A 16,461-nucleotide genomic window follows, 5' to 3' on the forward strand; every position below is an offset into this window, starting at 1 on the left:
AAACTGGGAATTACTTCTGAAGGGCTCAATAAGTCAAATGTACAGGGCAGGAAAACGTATTTTAATTTAGAAATAAAAACATGCAAGAGGATCTCCTCTCAGTGGTTCAGCTGGTGAGCATATTCCAGGCTTGTGCTGAATGAAGTGATCTCAGCCAAACCAAAAGGAGGGACACACCATCTAAGGGCAATTGGCAAGAGGTCAACACCTACTATTGGGGAGTTTCTGCAAGATAGGGCTGATCTCAGCTGAGTGCTTCCATGAGTGAACTGTCTGCCAATATTCACTGCCTCAGCTTTCAAGCGAAGATCGCTCTGGTGAGGTACTTGAGGGTGGAAATCAATTTGTTCAAAGATAGGGTAGTAAACTGGCAGAAAAGAGGTGCAGTGAAGGACATGTACAAGACAGCATGGTTGCATAGCATGGAATCACAAACATAAAGGGTTTCCTGAGCTTTTGAGGGCATTTCAACAGCTTCTCTTTTGAAGACTTATTTTCTCCAACTTAATTTTTGCCCCACCCACTACTGAAGGTTCAGAATTTTTCTGGGCAATGTTTCACAAAATCCTCTGCTACCTTGCCCAGGGCTACTGTCAAATGAATCACTTCCCTGCTTCCCAAAACAGGTGAGGTGAGTATAAAAACCTGACCTCGGGGATTTGCAGACCTCGGGTCGTAAAAAAAAATTAAAAGTGTGTCACGGTAAATCTGTGACCTGATTGGCCGGTAGAGAATCTACACTGAATTTGAAACTAAAACATTGTTAAACTAATTAAACCAAATAAATTAATCACTTAATTAATAAGTAGAGGGTATCTAGACCAGAATCAGGGGATTACTGTTCTTAGAATTTAGCATTTATTGTAGAAATCTAGCACTAGGGAACGTATAGTTAATAAGGAGTCAATAACCAGTTATTAGATTTAAATTAATTTATTAAATAGTTCTAGAAATGGCAGTTGCTGGGGTGAAGTGCTTCACCTGTGGGACGTGGGAAATCTGTGACACTTCAAGTGTCCTGGACAACTACATCTGCAGGAAGTGTACCCAATTGCAGCACCTCACAGACCGCATGGATCGGTTGGAGCAGCAGTTGGATTCACTTAGGAGCATTCAGGTGGCGGAAAGTGTCATTGACAGGAGTTTTGAAGACGTGATCACACCAAAGGTACAGACAGATAGATGGGTGACCGCTAGAAGGGGCAGGCAGTCAGTGCAGAAATCCCCTGTGGCTGTCCCCCTCTCTAACAGATATACCATTTTGGATACTGTTGGGGGGGGATGGCCTATCAGGGGAAAACAACAGCAGTAGCCAGAGCAGTGGCACCACGGCTGTCTCTGTTGTTCAGCAGGGGGGGGTCAAAGCACAGAAGAGCAATTGTTATAGGGGACTCTATAGTCAGGGGCTAAGATAGGCGCTTCTGTGGTCGTGAAAGAGACACCAGGATGGCATGTTGCCTCCCTGGTGCCAGGGTCCAGGATGTCTCTGATTGGGTATGGGACATTCTGAAGGGGGAGGGAGAATAGCCAGAGGTTGTGGGTACACATTGGTACTAACGACATAGGCAGAAAGAGTGACGAGGTCCTGCAGCGGGAGTTCAGGGAGTTAGGCAAAAAGTTAAAAAACAGGACTTCTAGGGTTGTAATCTCAGAATTACTCCCTGTACCACGTGCCAGTGAGGCTAGAAATAGGAAAATAGTGCAGCTGAACACGTGGCTGAACAGATGGTGTAGGAGGGAGGGTTTCCGATATCTGGATCAGTGGGATCTCTTTCGGGGCAGGTGGGACCTGTACAAGGACGGGTTGCATCTAAACTGAAGGAACACCAATATCCTGGCGGCGAGGTTTGCTAGTGTCACTCGGGAGGGTTTAAACCAGTATGGCAGGGGGGTGGGAACCAGAGCAATAGGTCAGCAGGTGAAAAAATGACTGGGAACCAGTGAATATGGCCAGTAGAACTAAGAGGAAGGGCAGGCAGGGAGAAATTACTGAACACAGTGGAACTGGGGGTCTGAAATGCATTTGTTTCAATGCGAGAAGTATAACAGGCAAGGCAGATGAGCTTAGAGCTTGGATTAGTACTTGGGACTATGATGTTATTGCTATTACAGAGACTTGGTTGAAGAATAGACAGGATTGGCAGATAAACGTTCCAGGTGGGCTCATGCAGCGAGGCAATATGGGTACAGCTCCGGAATAGGAAGGGTGCAGTCACAATGTTGGGGGTTTACTATAGGCCTCCCAATTGCCGGCGGGAGATTGAGGAACAGTTATGTAGGCAGATTTTGGAAAGATGTAAAAGCAATAGGGTTGCTGTGGTGGGTGATTTTAACTTTCCCTATATTGACCGGGAATCACTTAGTGCTAGGGGTTTGGATGGTGCAGAATTTGTAAGGTGCATCCAGGAGGGCTTCCTGAGACAATATGGAGATAGTCGAACTAGGGAAGGGGCAATACTGGACCTGGAATTAGGAAATGAACCCGGCCAAGTGGTCGAAGTTTCAGTAGGGGAGCATTTCAGGAAAAGTGACCATAATTCAGTAAGTTTCAAGGTACTGGTGGATAAGGATAACAGGAGTCCTCGGGTTAAGATGCTTAATTGGGGGAAGGCTAATTATAACAATATTAGGCAGGAACTGAGCAATCTAGACTGGAGGCGGATGTTTGAGGGCAAATCAACAACTGATAGGTGGGGGGCTTTCAAAGGTCAGTTGATAAGAATTCAGGACCGGCATGTTCCTGCTAGGATGAAGGATAAGCATGGCAAGTTTCAGGAACCTTGGATAATGAAGGATATTGTGAGATTAGTCAAAAAGAAAAGGGAAGCATTTGTAAAGGCTAGAAGGCTGGGAACAGATGAAGCCCGTGGAGAATATAAAGAAAGTAGGAAGAAACTTAAGCAAGGAGTCAGGAGGGCTAAAAGGGGTCATGAAAAGTCACTGGCAACCAGGATTAAAGAAAATCCCATGGCCTTTTATACATATGTAAAAAGCAAGAGGGTAGCCAGGGAAAGGGTAGGCTCACTCAGGGACAGAGGTGGAGAAGAAATGGGAGAGATACTAAATGAATACCTCATCAGTATTCAACAGAGAGAAGGACTTAGCAGTCGATTTGTCTAGGGAAGAGTGTGCAGATAGCCTGGATCATGTTGAGATCAAAAAAGAGGTGTTAGGCGTCTTGAAGAATATTAAGGTGGATAAGTCCCCAGGGCCAGATGGGATCTATCCCAGAGTACTGAGGGAGGCAAGGGAGGAGATTGCTGGGGCCTTGACAGAAATCTTTGTATCCTCACTGGCTACGGGTGAGGTCCCAGAGGACTGGAGAATGGTCAATGTTGTTCCATTGTTTAAGAAGGGTAGCAGGGATAATCCAGGAAATTATAGGCTGGTGAGTCTTATGTCAGTGGTAGGGAAATTATTGGAGAAGATTCTTCGTGTCAGGATTTACTACCATTTGGAAGCAAATGGGCGTATTAGTGAGAGGCAGCATGGTTTTGTGAAGGGGAGGTTGTGTCTCACTAACTAGATCGAGTTTTTCGAGGAAGTGACAAAGATGATCAATGATGGAAGGGCAGTGGATGTTATATACATGGATTTCAGTAAGGCCTTTGACAAGGTCCCTCATGGCAGACTGGTACAGAAGGTAAAGTCGCACAGGATCAGAGGTGAGCTGGCAAGATGGATACAGAATTGGCTTGGTCATAGAAGACAGAGGGTGGCAATGGAAGAGTGCTTTTCTGAATGGCGAACTGTGCCTAGTGGAGTTCCGCAGAGATCAGTGCTGGGACCTTTGCTGTTTAGAGTATACATAAATGATTTGGAGGAAAATGTAACTGGGCTAATTAGTAAGTTTGCAGACGACACTAAGGTTGGAGGAGTTGCAGATATTGAAGAGGATTGTCAAAGGATACAACGGGATATAGATCGATTGGAGACTTGGGCGGAGAAATGGCAGATGGAGTTTAATCCAGAAATATGTGAGGTAATGCATTTTGGAAGGTCTAATACAGGCAGGAATTATACAGTAAATGGCAGAACCCTTAAGTGCATTGATGGGCAGAGGGATCTGGGTGTACAGGTCGACAAGTCACTGAGAGTGGCAACACAGGTGGATAAGGTAGTCAGGAAGGCATATGGCATGCTTGCCTTCATTGGCAGGGTTATTGAGTATAAATGCTGGGAAGTCATGCTACAGCTGTATAGAACCTTGGTTAGGCCACACTAGGAATATTGCGTGCAATTCTGGTCGCCACAATACCAGAAGGATATGGAGGCGTTGGAGAGGGTGCAGAGGAGGTTTACCAGGATGCTGCCTGGTCTGGAGGTTATTAGCTATGAGGAGAGGTTGGAGAAACTCGGATTGTTCTCACTAGAGTGACAGAGATTGAGGGGCGACTTGATAGAAGTTTACAAAATTATGAGTGGCATGGACAGAGTAGATAGTCAGAAGCTTTTTCCCAGGGTGGAAGAGTCAATTACTAGGGGATATAGATTTAAGGTGAGAGGGGAAAACTATTGAGGAGATGTGCGGGGCAAGTTTTTTACGCAGAGGGTAGTGAGTGTCTGGAATTCGCTGCTAGAGGAGGTGGTGGAATGAGGTACGATAGTGGTGTTTAAGAGGCAGCTTGACAAGTACATGAATAGGATGGGAATGGAGGGATACGGACCCTGGAAGTGCAAAATGTTTTAGTTGACGAGCAATATGATCGGCGCAGGCTTGGAGGGTCGAAGGGCCTACTCTTGTGCTGTACTTTTCTTTGTTCTTTGTTCTAACAAATGTGTAAGCTTAGACAAGGATCACAGCCAGGGTATTCAAAGAACCCAAACCCACTACAACAGATGCCATTGCATAGCAATAAAAACTGAGAATCCAGGGCTGCTGTCATATGAATCACCTCTCTGCTTCTCAAAATGAATTGTGCATCAAATCTATCACTCTGGGATGTAGGGAGCAAAATTAAAATTGCGTACACACCTTTCATACACTACCCACCCTTTGCCATGCATGGGTGCACAGATTCCCAAAACCTCTGAGGGCAATTCCTCCTCTTAGCAAGGTAGCCAGAGAACAGAATGTACTCTAGGTGGGGTACTTCAATGTCCATCACCAACAGAGGCTTGGTAGCACTACTACTGGCCAAGTTGGCTATGTCCTCAATGACTCCTGAACGGTCACCATTGACCATAAAGTTAACTGAGACAGCTACATAAATACTGTGGCTACAAGAGCAGGTCAGAAGGCATTCTGAGGTGAATGACTCACCTTCCTGATTCCTAAAGCTTATCCACTATCTACAAGGCATAAGTCAGGAATGTGATGGAATATTCTCCACTTGCCCGGATGAGTGCTGCTCCGACAACATTCAAGAAGCCCGACACCATCCAGGACAAAGCATCCACTATTGGCGCAATGTGGTTGCAGTATGTACCCTTTACAAAATCCACTGCAGCAACTCTAAGGCTTCTTTGACAGCACCTTCCAACTTCTACCACCTAGAAGGACAAAGGCAACGGGTGCCTGGGAACCTGCAAGTTCCCCTCTAAATTACACACTATCCTGACTTGGAAGTATATAATTCCTTCATTTCAGTTGAGTCAAAATCCTGGATCTTCCTCCCTAAATCTGAGTACCTGCTCCACATGGACTGCAGGGGTTCAAGAAGGTAGCTCACCACCACCTTCTCAAGAGCAATTATAGAAGGGCAATAAATGCACACCTTGCCAGTGACAGCCACATCCTGCACATGGATAATAAAAAAATAATCATTTTCAGCAATTGCTGCTATCAAGACTGACTTAAATGCTAACTCTAATTTTGCTCAATCTTCCGGCACTTCTCTCATTTTCCAATCCATTTACATATGGTGGGTCTGTTCCTACTCAGGCTATAACTGCCACCCAAAGGGAGAGTATTCTTGTGCAGGGTATTCTAGAACATTCTTAATGTGTTTGGTACAGTTTCGCAGTGGTCAGTGCATTTATCAACTGAGTATTTTGAGAAACCAAATATTATAAATATTCATTGAATTTATTGGGTTATTATTAAATAATAATGTGATTTGTAGGAATATGGGCTCACACTACTTACTGGCTAATTGTGCGCAAACAAATTTACTGATATCAAAATCACAAGCTACATTTGAATGGTTTCATTTGTAAAAGTAACAGGAATGTTCTCCATTTGACTGTAGCTCAGTTCCTTACCTAATCCACTGACATCCAGTTCGTAGATATCAGTGGCCAGATGGAAAGCATTAATCTGACACCGACAGCTGCTGCTTTCCAGATAGGTTGTCATACGAGTTGGAGGTGGTCGCTGGACCAGAAACTGAGAGTAGGACAGAGCAAACATTAACTCATGCTAATTTCTTGGGTTAAATAGAAATTTTCTGAAGCTAGACATCATAATAGCATATTAAGAGGAATTAACAGAATATAGCTTTGCAGACTGCTATTCTATAAAAGACAGACTTGCATTTATATAGAGCTTTCCATGATAACCAGGTGTCTCAAAGCACTTCACAGCTAACAAAGTACTTTTTGAAGTATAAACACTATTGTAATGTAGGAAACACAGCAGCCAATTTGAACAAAGCAACTCCCACAAACCAGCAATGTGATAACAACCAGATAATCTCTTATTTTGTAATGTTGATTCAGGGATAAATATTGGCCAGGACACCAGGGATAACTCCCCTGCTCTCCTTTGAAATAGCGGCATGGGATCTTCAACATCCAACTAAGCAGGTAGATGGTGCCTTTGGTTCACATCTCATTTAAAAGACTCTGACAGTGCAACGCTTCCTCAGTACTGCACTGGAGTGTCAGCCTTGATTTTTATGCTCAAGCCCTGAAGTGGGACTTGAACCCGGAACTTTGTGACTCAACAGGTGAGTGTGCTATCAACCGAGCCACAAACTGACAAATCAGCACAATTCACAAGAAACAACACAACTAAAACACCTTAATGTGCACACAGGATCCTCTTGCTCCCCTGCACCACCACCCCAATTCTCTTCCCAATTCTGAAGGGGGTGGAGTTCAGTTACTGCCAGCAACATTGTTGCTCCTTTGGTTCTGTGTAAGCAGTCAATACTGACAGACTAAACTTTTACCTAAAACAAAAACAGAATTACCTGGAAAAACTCAGCAGGTCTGGCAGCATTGGTGGAGAAGAAAAGAGTTGACGTTTCGAGTCCTCATGACCCTTCAGCAGAACTGGGTGAATCCAAGGAGAGGGGTGAAATATAAGCTGGTTTAAGGTGATGGTGGTTGGGTGGGGGTGTGTATGTGTGTGTGTGTGTGTGTGTGTGTGTGTGTGTGGGGGGGGGGTGGAGGAGTGTGGTTGTAGGGACAAGCAAGCAGTGATAGCAGCAGATCATCAAAAGATGTCACACACAAAAGAACACAGAGGTGTTGAAGTTGGTGATATTATCTAAACGAATGTGCTAATTAAGAATGGATGGTAGGGCACTCAAGGTATAGCTCTAGTGGGGGTGGGGGGGAGGCATAAAAGATTTAAAAATAATGGAAATAAGTGGGGAAAGAAAAATCTATATAAATTATTGGAAAAAACAAAAGGAAGGGGGAAGAAACGGAAAGGGGGTGGGGATGAAGGAGCGAGTTCAAGATCTAAAGTTGTTGAATTCAATATTCAGTCCGGAAGGCTGTAAAGTGCCTAGTCGGAAGATGAGGTGCTGTTCCTCCAGTTTGTGTTGGGCTTCACTGGAACAATGCAGCAAGCCAAGGACAGACATGTCGGCAAGAGAGCAGGGTGGAGTGTTAACATGGCAAGCGACAGGGAGGTTTGGGTCATTCTTGTGGACAGACCGCAGGTGTTCTGCAAAGCGGTTGCCCAGTTTACGTTTGGTCTCTCCAATGTAGAGGAGACCGCATTGGGTGCAACGAATGCAGTAGACTAAGTTGGGGGAAATGCAAGTGAAATGCTGCTTCACTTGAAAGGAGTGTTCGGGCCCTTGGATGGTAAGGAGAGAGGAAGTGAAGGGGCAGGTGTTGCACCTTTTGTGTTTGCATGGGGAGATGCCATAGGTGGGGGTTGAGGAGTAGGGGGTGATGGAGGAGTGGACCAGGGTGTCCCGGAGGGAATGATCCCTGCGGAATGCCGACAGGGGGGGTGAAGGGAAGATGTGTTTGGTGGTGGCATCATGCTGGAGTTGGCAGAAATGGCGGAGGATGATCCTTTGAATGCGGAGGCTGGTGGGGTGATAAATGAGGACAAGGGGGACCCTATCATGTTTCTGGGAGGGAGGAGAGGGCGGATGCGCGGACACAGTTGAGGGCCCTGTCAACGACCGTGGGTGGAAAACCTCGGTTAAGGAAGAAGGAGGACATGTCAGAGGAACTGTTTTTGAAGGTAGCATCATCGGAACAGATGCGACGGAGGAGAAGGAACTGAGAGAATGGGATGGAGTACTTACAGGAAGCGGGGTGCGAGGAGCTGTAGTCGAGGTAGCTGTGGGCGTCGGTAGGCTTGTAATGGATATTGGTGGACAGTCTATCACCAGAGATTGAGACAGAGAGGTCAAGGAAGGGAAGGGAAGTGTCAGAGATGGACCACGTGAAAATGATGGAAACTTTTACCTAGTTAATTTTCATAAAAATGCTGTACATGTTTCCAGGGCATGGTTTTGTACATGATGTATTCTACAATGTTTGCAAAAAAAGGGACAAATCCAATCTATCTACTCTCACTCATTAGCAAAGTGATAAAAGGTGTCATGGGCAGTGCTATCAAGTGGTGCTTACACAACAATAACTTGCTCACTGACACACAGTTTGGGTTCTGCCAGAGCCATCTGGCTCATGACCTCATTACAGCTTGGTCTAAAATTGGACAAAAGAGCTGAACTCAAGAGGTGAGGTGAGAATGACTGCCCTCGACATCAAGGCAGCATTTGAATGAGTGTGACATCAAGGAGCCCTAGCAAAACTGGATTCAGTGGGAATCAGCTGATTAGAGTCATACTTAGCACAAAGGAAGATGGTTGTGGTTGTTGGAGGTCAATCATCTCAGTTCCAGGACATCACTGCAGGAGTTCCTCAGGCTAGAACCCCAGGCCCAACCATCTTCGGTTGCTTCATCAATGACCTTCCCTCCATCAAAAGGTCAGAAGTGGGGATGTTCGCTGATGATTGCACAGTGTTCAGTACCGTTTGCAAGTCCTCAGATACTGAAGCAGTCCATGTCCAAATGTAGCAAGACTTGGACAATATCCAGGCTTGAGCTGATTAGTGACAAGTAACATCTGTGTCACACAAGTGCCAGGCAATAACCAACCTCAAGAAGACAGATTCTAACTACCTGCCTTTGAAATTCAATGGTATTATGATTGCTGACACCCCACTATCAACATCCTTTTGCGGGGGGGTTAACCATTGACCAGAAACAACTAGAGCAGCCATATAAATACTGTGGCTACAAAAGCAGGTAGAAACTGGGAATTCTGTGGAGAGTAACTCACCTCCTGACTCCCCAAAGCATGCCACTATCTAAAAGGCAGAAGTCAGGAGTGTGATTGAATACTCGCTGCTTGCCTGGGTGAGTGCAACTCCAACAACACTCAAGAAGCTTGACATCAACAAGGACAAAGAAGCCTGCTTGTCTGGCACCCCATCCACCACTGTAAACATTCACTCCCTCCACCACCAAGCACAGTGGTATCAGTGTGTACCATATACAAGATGCACGGCAGCAACTTGTCAAGCCCCCGACCTCTACTACTTGAAGGATAAGGCAACGAACATGCAAACACCACCCTCTTAGAATTCCCCTCCAAGCCACACACCATCCTGACTTGGAACCATATCACTGCACCTTCACTGTTGCTGGGTTAAAATCCTGGAACTCCTTTCCTAACAGCACAGTGGATGTACCTACATCACATAGATTGCAGTGGTTCAAGAAGGCAGCTCACCACCACTTCCTCAAGGGCAACTGGGAAGGGCAACAAATGCTGCCCTAGCCAGTGATGCCCACATCCTGTGAAAGAGTAAATTTAATAAAGTACAAATTCCCTCATAGTTGTAAGAGCACACATTAGGTGGAAAACACTTGATGATGGGGCATTCCTATTAATTGGTAAGGCTGGCAAACAAGAGCTGTTGTATTAAGCTGAGGCAGCTGCAAGTCTTGGTCAGGGTTGTGCAGGGTGGCAGGGGCCCAGATCTTCAACAGTCAATATTAAGTCTGGTTGTGGCCATCCCACATCTCTCTGTTTTCCCTACTCCAGATGCACTTTTGACAATAAATATAAATTGGCAAAAAGTCTGCATTTTTTGACTATGTTTACAGCAGCTCTTATTGGGCTACATCACAATAGGCAATGTACTTCCTCTCATTAGTTCTGCCAGCACTAATCTAGCTGGAAAACTATTCATCTGCAGAGTCATTATAATTTCACAAGACTTAGGAGCAGGGGTATGCTGACAACAGTTCTGTCCACGTAGGCACTTTTCAGCAGGAATTAAAGGGTAGAGTGCAGAAAGAACACTGCCAACTTTTTCTCTCCTTAGCTAATTATTGCACGCTTAATACCATCTCTGGCTGGAACAGAAGTTGGCCATTTAGCCCCTCGAGCCTGTTCTGCCATTCAATGAAATCATGGTTGATCTGCAACCTAACTTTGTATTCCTGCCTTTGCCCCACATCCTTAAAAAAAAATCTATTAATCTCCGTTTTAAAATTAACAATTGATCTAGCAAATACTACTGTTTGCAGGAGAGAGTTGCAAACTTCTACCACTCATAGCACAGTCAGAGGGCTGAATACATTAACTTGCTGTTCTGTAAGTCACTGAACAGTGTCTTTTATCAACTTAGTATAGTGGTGTGGGAAAGGTAGAAAGAGACTGGAACTAGGATTTGCATAAAATTTAATAGTGTGCTAAATATCAACTGCTTTTCATACCAAATTACATTTACCCATATTGAGGACCATACCTGAGCAATTTGTTTGTCTTTTTTCTTCTCAGACTGCACTACATAATCAAGCTGTTGAATTAAAGAGCGCAGTGTTTCAATTTTAGAAGTGACACCATTCGCTGTCGTCTTTTCGGAATTTTTCGGCTCTACTGTATGGCTAACAGCAGCAAGTGCACAGACCAGACGCAGTGTCAATGAGCGAACCTGAAGCCATATTCTTTCCTCTTTCATAGAAGACTTTCTTTCTCCCTCTGACAACTCCCTATCATAATTGAGGAAAAAAGTTACAATAACATTTTTCTGGACAAGTATACAAAGAGTTCACACGTTAACTTATACAGCTGTGTACATCCCATAATATACTGAGATATTTTCTAATTTCTCATATCAGTTAGCTGCGATCTTACAGAACAAGGTGGCCAATTTAGTTACAATTCCATGATAGTGCAGGAGCCGTTTTGTGGTGTAACCACACTGAATAGGAATTGTATTGAGATTGTACAAATTATTTCATACAGGATCCTTATCGTCAACATGAGAAGCCTCCTGTCATCAACCTGGATTGGATTTGAATCCAAATCTCAGTAGTGAAAAATGAGTGTTTAGCTCTCTGCACTGTGGCCTTGTGGAATTCTTAAAGATCCATATAGAAACAGATATAAAAACTTACATTTAATATAATGCTCTTCACCAAAAAGGTAGAGAGCAAATGAGAGGGAAGAGAGGAAAAGGAAATTATGAGTTACAGAGAAAAGAGCTTGGTAAAAGACAAGTATTGGAATGGCTTTTCATAGGGTGGGAGATGGTGAGCTGAAAGGATTTTTCTAGGAAGTTCTAGGGATCAGGGGCATAGTGACTGAAGAAATGGTCATCAATGGCAGAGTAGAGGAAATGGCAACTAAGTAACTGGCTAATACCTGAGTAGCAGGGGACAAGCAAAGTGACATAAGGGTAGATATCAGAGGGAGAGTAGGGCAAGGCCATGTCAGGATTCAAATGCAAAAGATCAACTCATCTGCCTGGGTACAGTGGAAATTGATAAGGATAGTGCAAGAGGATTTGGTGCTATCTTTTGGACAAGCTGTGGAAGCAGGAAGGCCAGCAAAGAAAACATTAAAAAGGTTGAGCTTTAAGGTGTAGATAATTAAGGTCTTAGCAGATGCAGCTGAAGGTGAAATGGCACGGGTGGGCAGTATTTTGGAGGTCAAAGAAAGCAGTCCTGGTGATAAATGAATTAGAAAGGCTCCATGAAAACTGATAGGCTGTTCCTGATTGAAGTTGTGGAAAAGCTTCATTAACAAAAGAGTGGATATTGTGCAGAGCAGTACAGACGGCAAGGAGAGCAATACTTGATAAATACGTGTATAAACACACTAGATAAATAAATATATTACATTGCGTTACGGAATAATTTAGAACAATAAAAAGGCATTTAATACTAAATTTTTGGTCCCTGAAATTAGAAATCTACAACTGCCTATAGAAGTTTACCATCAGCTAGATTTGCCTTTCATTATCACTTTCTCACTGTCAGATAGCTAAAATTACATCTTATAATACTGTTCACCTGTCCATTGGATCCCAGCTAATGAGAACAGCTAGATCCCGGTTATCCCGAAGATTGTCCCATGGAATATCATCTTCATCTGGACATAAACCCATGGATTTTATACTTTCTTCCAGGCTGTTCGTTCTAGAAGGGGAAATAAAGAGATATAGGGAAAGAGCTGACACATGCAACTAAGACTTTTCCTCATTGGAGGATAAAAGCTAACATGGACTTGTTAGGCCAAATAGCATATTTCCATATTGTAACTTCTACGCATGGCTCAAGGCGTTAAGCTGCAGGAACTAGTGCATTATCAAACTCCTCATTTTTCCACTTTAATCTGGAACAACAGGTAGGGATCAAGTTAAAATTGAAAATTAAGCAAGGTGCCAATTTTATAACAGCTGGCAAACAAAATACAAATTCAAGTACTGGATTTCATTCCCATCATTACCCTCCCTTGTTACAGGTGATCTATGCACCGTGATGACACATGTTCAGTTACATTTTGAATTCCACAGCATCTAGAACAGCAGACTTTGAGTTAGTATCATGGAACTACATTCTACTATGCAAAAGGGTACTTCACTGGAAAGCAAGGGCATAGGCTAATGTCCTTCTTCCCTCCATCTCCATTCACTCCCCATAATCTGTAGTTTGATTGGCAGCAATGTGGACTGTGGCATTTCTCCACAGGGGAGGGGAGAGATTGGAAAAAAAAAATGGCACACATCCCTGCCAGATCAACGACAATACTGGTTCAGAAGCTGACCACTGAGCTTCAGCAGCAGAAACGGAAGTGAGAAAAATCAGGACCCCTATGCTTCACTGGCAAAAACACAAAATACACATATGAAAATAAAGGAAGAGGGGAGATTTTAAATTCTATTCCCAAAAATTGTCTATCATTGATGAACTGCTTTTCTCTCAGCTACATGACCAAACAAAGTGCCTCAACCCCTGACCACATTACTCCCAGGGCATGCAGTCATGTCAAGAAATCTGACATCAATGCATTCCTCCTTCAAGCAGACTGTAATCAAAAAATAGACCACATAAAATGTGCAAGTATATATTTTCATACCATATATGCAAATATACATTTTATGTATTTATATTTTATATATATGGCCTCATTAAGCATATAAGTGCATGAACTTTACAAATCAAACAAAAATAAAAAAAGCCACAGTCTACTGTTATACATTGAAGTATTGGCTAATTAACTTATGCTATCAGTTGCCACAAAACTAGCGAATCAATTAAGCAGTAAATATGAGCCCTGTTTTACAGTTACAATACTGTATGGTACAGCCACACATACATGTTTGCTTCGAGGAAGAGGTCTAACAGCATACGTTCAATGCGGACTTGTGCAAAATGCAGAGAGTTGTTCAGCCTGTTCCGGAAGGCAATGAATTCTGGAATTTTCTCAAATGCACCATATTTGTATGCCTGGATTATGTATTCAGAGGTCTGAAAAATAAAATAAAACAGCACTTAAAAAAGGGCTCTTGTTTCAAGCATTACATCAGAAAGCATAAATCTCCCTGAAAACTGAAGTAAAATCAATTTGAAGGGGGAGAACACAATTTCCCACTGAAAGCAGTGGTTCTTGCTTGGGCATAGTTCCACTATTTGTACCATTATTCATTTGAGAATGCACCAGGTTACTAAATTGTAGGGTCACAAACCAACCTAATCCTGTTCTCATCTGATGTTCACATGTTCATACTTACCAGAAGGTATCATTGGATGGACATCAGATTCAGAGATTTTACATATCTAGCCCAGAGGCACAGAGGCCAACTGCAGTATTCCCACTGCCAATCTGTCTGAGACCATGTAACTCAGTGCAAACTGGGAGTGGTGCAATTAGTCACTCAGCTATGATTGCAGTTCAAAGCACTGAAGTTGTAAAATTGCATAGAGGATTATAGGAAATAATTGAGGGGAGGGAGCAATGCACAGCAGAATGGTTCCAGGCTCAATTCTTGCTGAGTTCCTAATCACTGCTGGAACAGAAGTGGAGATGGTACCATTGGCTTCCGTGACCCTCAGTGGTAATCCAGTCGCCTCTTCTGGAATGTGTGGAAGCATAGAAATGATAGACTAAGAGTTAACTATGATGGCATACTTGGGCGCGTTACCTGCTGACACTCGCTGTCAAAGACAACAAATGGCCATCAAGGAAAGGTTTTGAAAGACATCCGTACCACAGCATACAAGACAATGGGGTGTTGCCATGTAGTGAAATTTCGCAACTAAATTCAAAAATCATATGAAGCATGAAATTATCATACCATTTTAGTGTTAGGGTGATATTGAACTGCTTAAATAACATAACACACACAATAGGGAAAAGACTGCATTGTAGCCTAAAACAATAACACATCCAGAGACTGAGGTAGCTTCAAAAATCAGAAAAGCTAAACTCAATTTATAAAGCAAAAAAGGTTTAATTATCTAATGTTTTCGATTCGATTTTTGCGCTTTAAATATACAAGGTCAACCAACCATGTGCACTCCTATGCCAGGTACTGACATAAGTTGCAACTCACCTTTTGTTTTTGTGTGTGTGCGCGTGCGTGCGTGTGTATGCGTGCACATCTGTGCGTGTGTGTGTGCATGCGTGTCTGTGCGTGCGCATCTGTATGCATGCGTGCGTGCGTCTGTGTGCGTGCGTATCTGCGTTCCACGATCTGAAGTTAGGGAAATGGACAATATCAGTGTGATAATAGAAAATTTAAATTATGCCCAAATTCATTGAAGTTCCTTTTTAATGGTATCTACTTAATTGCACATTGTATTGTTACAGTCATTATATTTTTTTGTGTGGGGTTAGGTGAGAATTCAAAAACAAGGCTATTAACTGCGAAGACTCACGCAGACAGACCTCTTTCGATGCAACCAGTTCATAGTCCAAGTCTACACCACACTTACATCTTTCTGGTTGGAGTGGAAAAACCTGAGAGTGAAGTTACACGCTTGGGAAGCAGCAGCAAGATGGCCCAGTGGCTCCGCATATCGAGTCAGCAGGTACCTGCCAGTCAAACACAGTAGCATCAGTCACCAATACCAATGAGACAATATCATTATAAAAGTTTATGTTACCTGTAATACCCTTGGACTGATCTTCCTGTAGTTGCTTATATTTCTGAAATGTTTGAGCATTAAAAATAATGCTTTTGAATCTGCTTGATCCAAGTTCCGATCAATTGCCAAAGTTTTGCCAAAGTTCTGTGTAAAATGTATTCACATATTCATAACTGCACTGACAACAAATACCAATCTCCACTTTTCTGATTCAAATTAACTTCACAATCCAGAACAATTATATTCCATTTATTATTTGCTTTGTACCTAAGTGCTGAGAGTGGACATATGCATGACCAAGACTTGGGTGATCTACCAATTTGCTTTGCTAATCCAAGGAACCCTCCATTATGGTCGACAACAGCAGTTCTACTGTATTTTGCAAACTGAAGCCTTGTGCCCCAGAAATTGTCACGCCCCTCGCCAAGCTGTTTCAGTACAGCTATAAAACTGGCATCTATCCGCAACGTGGAAAATTGCCCAGCCGTGTATTTAGAAAGCAGGCCAAATCCAACCCGGCCAATTGCCGCCCCATCAGTCTACCCTCGATCATCAGTAAAGTGATGGAAGGCACATGTTTACAATAATCTGCTCATCAATGCTCAATTTGGATTCTGCCACAACCTTGGTTCAAACATGGACAAAAGAGCTGAACTCCAGAAGTGAGGTGACATCAAGGCAGCATTTGGCCATGTGTAGCATCAAGGAGCCTAGAAAAACTGGAGTCAGGGGAGAGTTCTCCATTGGTTGGACCCATACTTAGCACAAAGGAAGATGGCTGGGTATTTGGAGGTCAATCATCACAGTGGTTCCAGGACATCACTACACGAGTTCCTCAGGCTAACGCCCTGGGCCCAAGCAACTTCAGCTGCTTC

The 16,461-nt window shown here is 43.4% G+C and overlaps 1 protein-coding gene across 9 annotated transcripts in view; it reads right to left on the minus strand.

Moving 5' to 3' along the window:
• The window catches only part of naa25 (N-alpha-acetyltransferase 25, NatB auxiliary subunit), a 107,643-nt gene that overhangs the window by 40,005 nt on the left and 51,177 nt on the right, over positions 1-16,461 (minus strand). For all 9 annotated transcript variants that reach the window (XR_005944693.1, XR_005944692.1, XM_041201955.1 and 6 more), the window contains 5 exons: positions 15,434-15,533; positions 13,815-13,966; positions 12,509-12,634; positions 10,960-11,203; positions 6,205-6,328 (listed from right to left, as the gene is read on the minus strand). Coding sequence is in view for 7 of the 9 variants with exons in the window: in XM_041201955.1 (XP_041057889.1) it covers positions 6,205-6,328; positions 10,960-11,203; positions 12,509-12,634; positions 13,815-13,966; positions 15,434-15,533 (746 nt within the window). In the remaining 2 variants the exon portion in view is untranslated. The remainder of the gene's footprint in view (positions 1-6,204; positions 6,329-10,959; positions 11,204-12,508; positions 12,635-13,814; positions 13,967-15,433; positions 15,534-16,461) is intronic.

This window comes from Carcharodon carcharias, chromosome 13 (assembly GCF_017639515.1).
Source record: "Carcharodon carcharias isolate sCarCar2 chromosome 13, sCarCar2.pri, whole genome shotgun sequence".
In the NCBI taxonomy this organism is placed as follows: Eukaryota; Metazoa; Chordata; class Chondrichthyes; order Lamniformes; family Lamnidae; genus Carcharodon; species Carcharodon carcharias.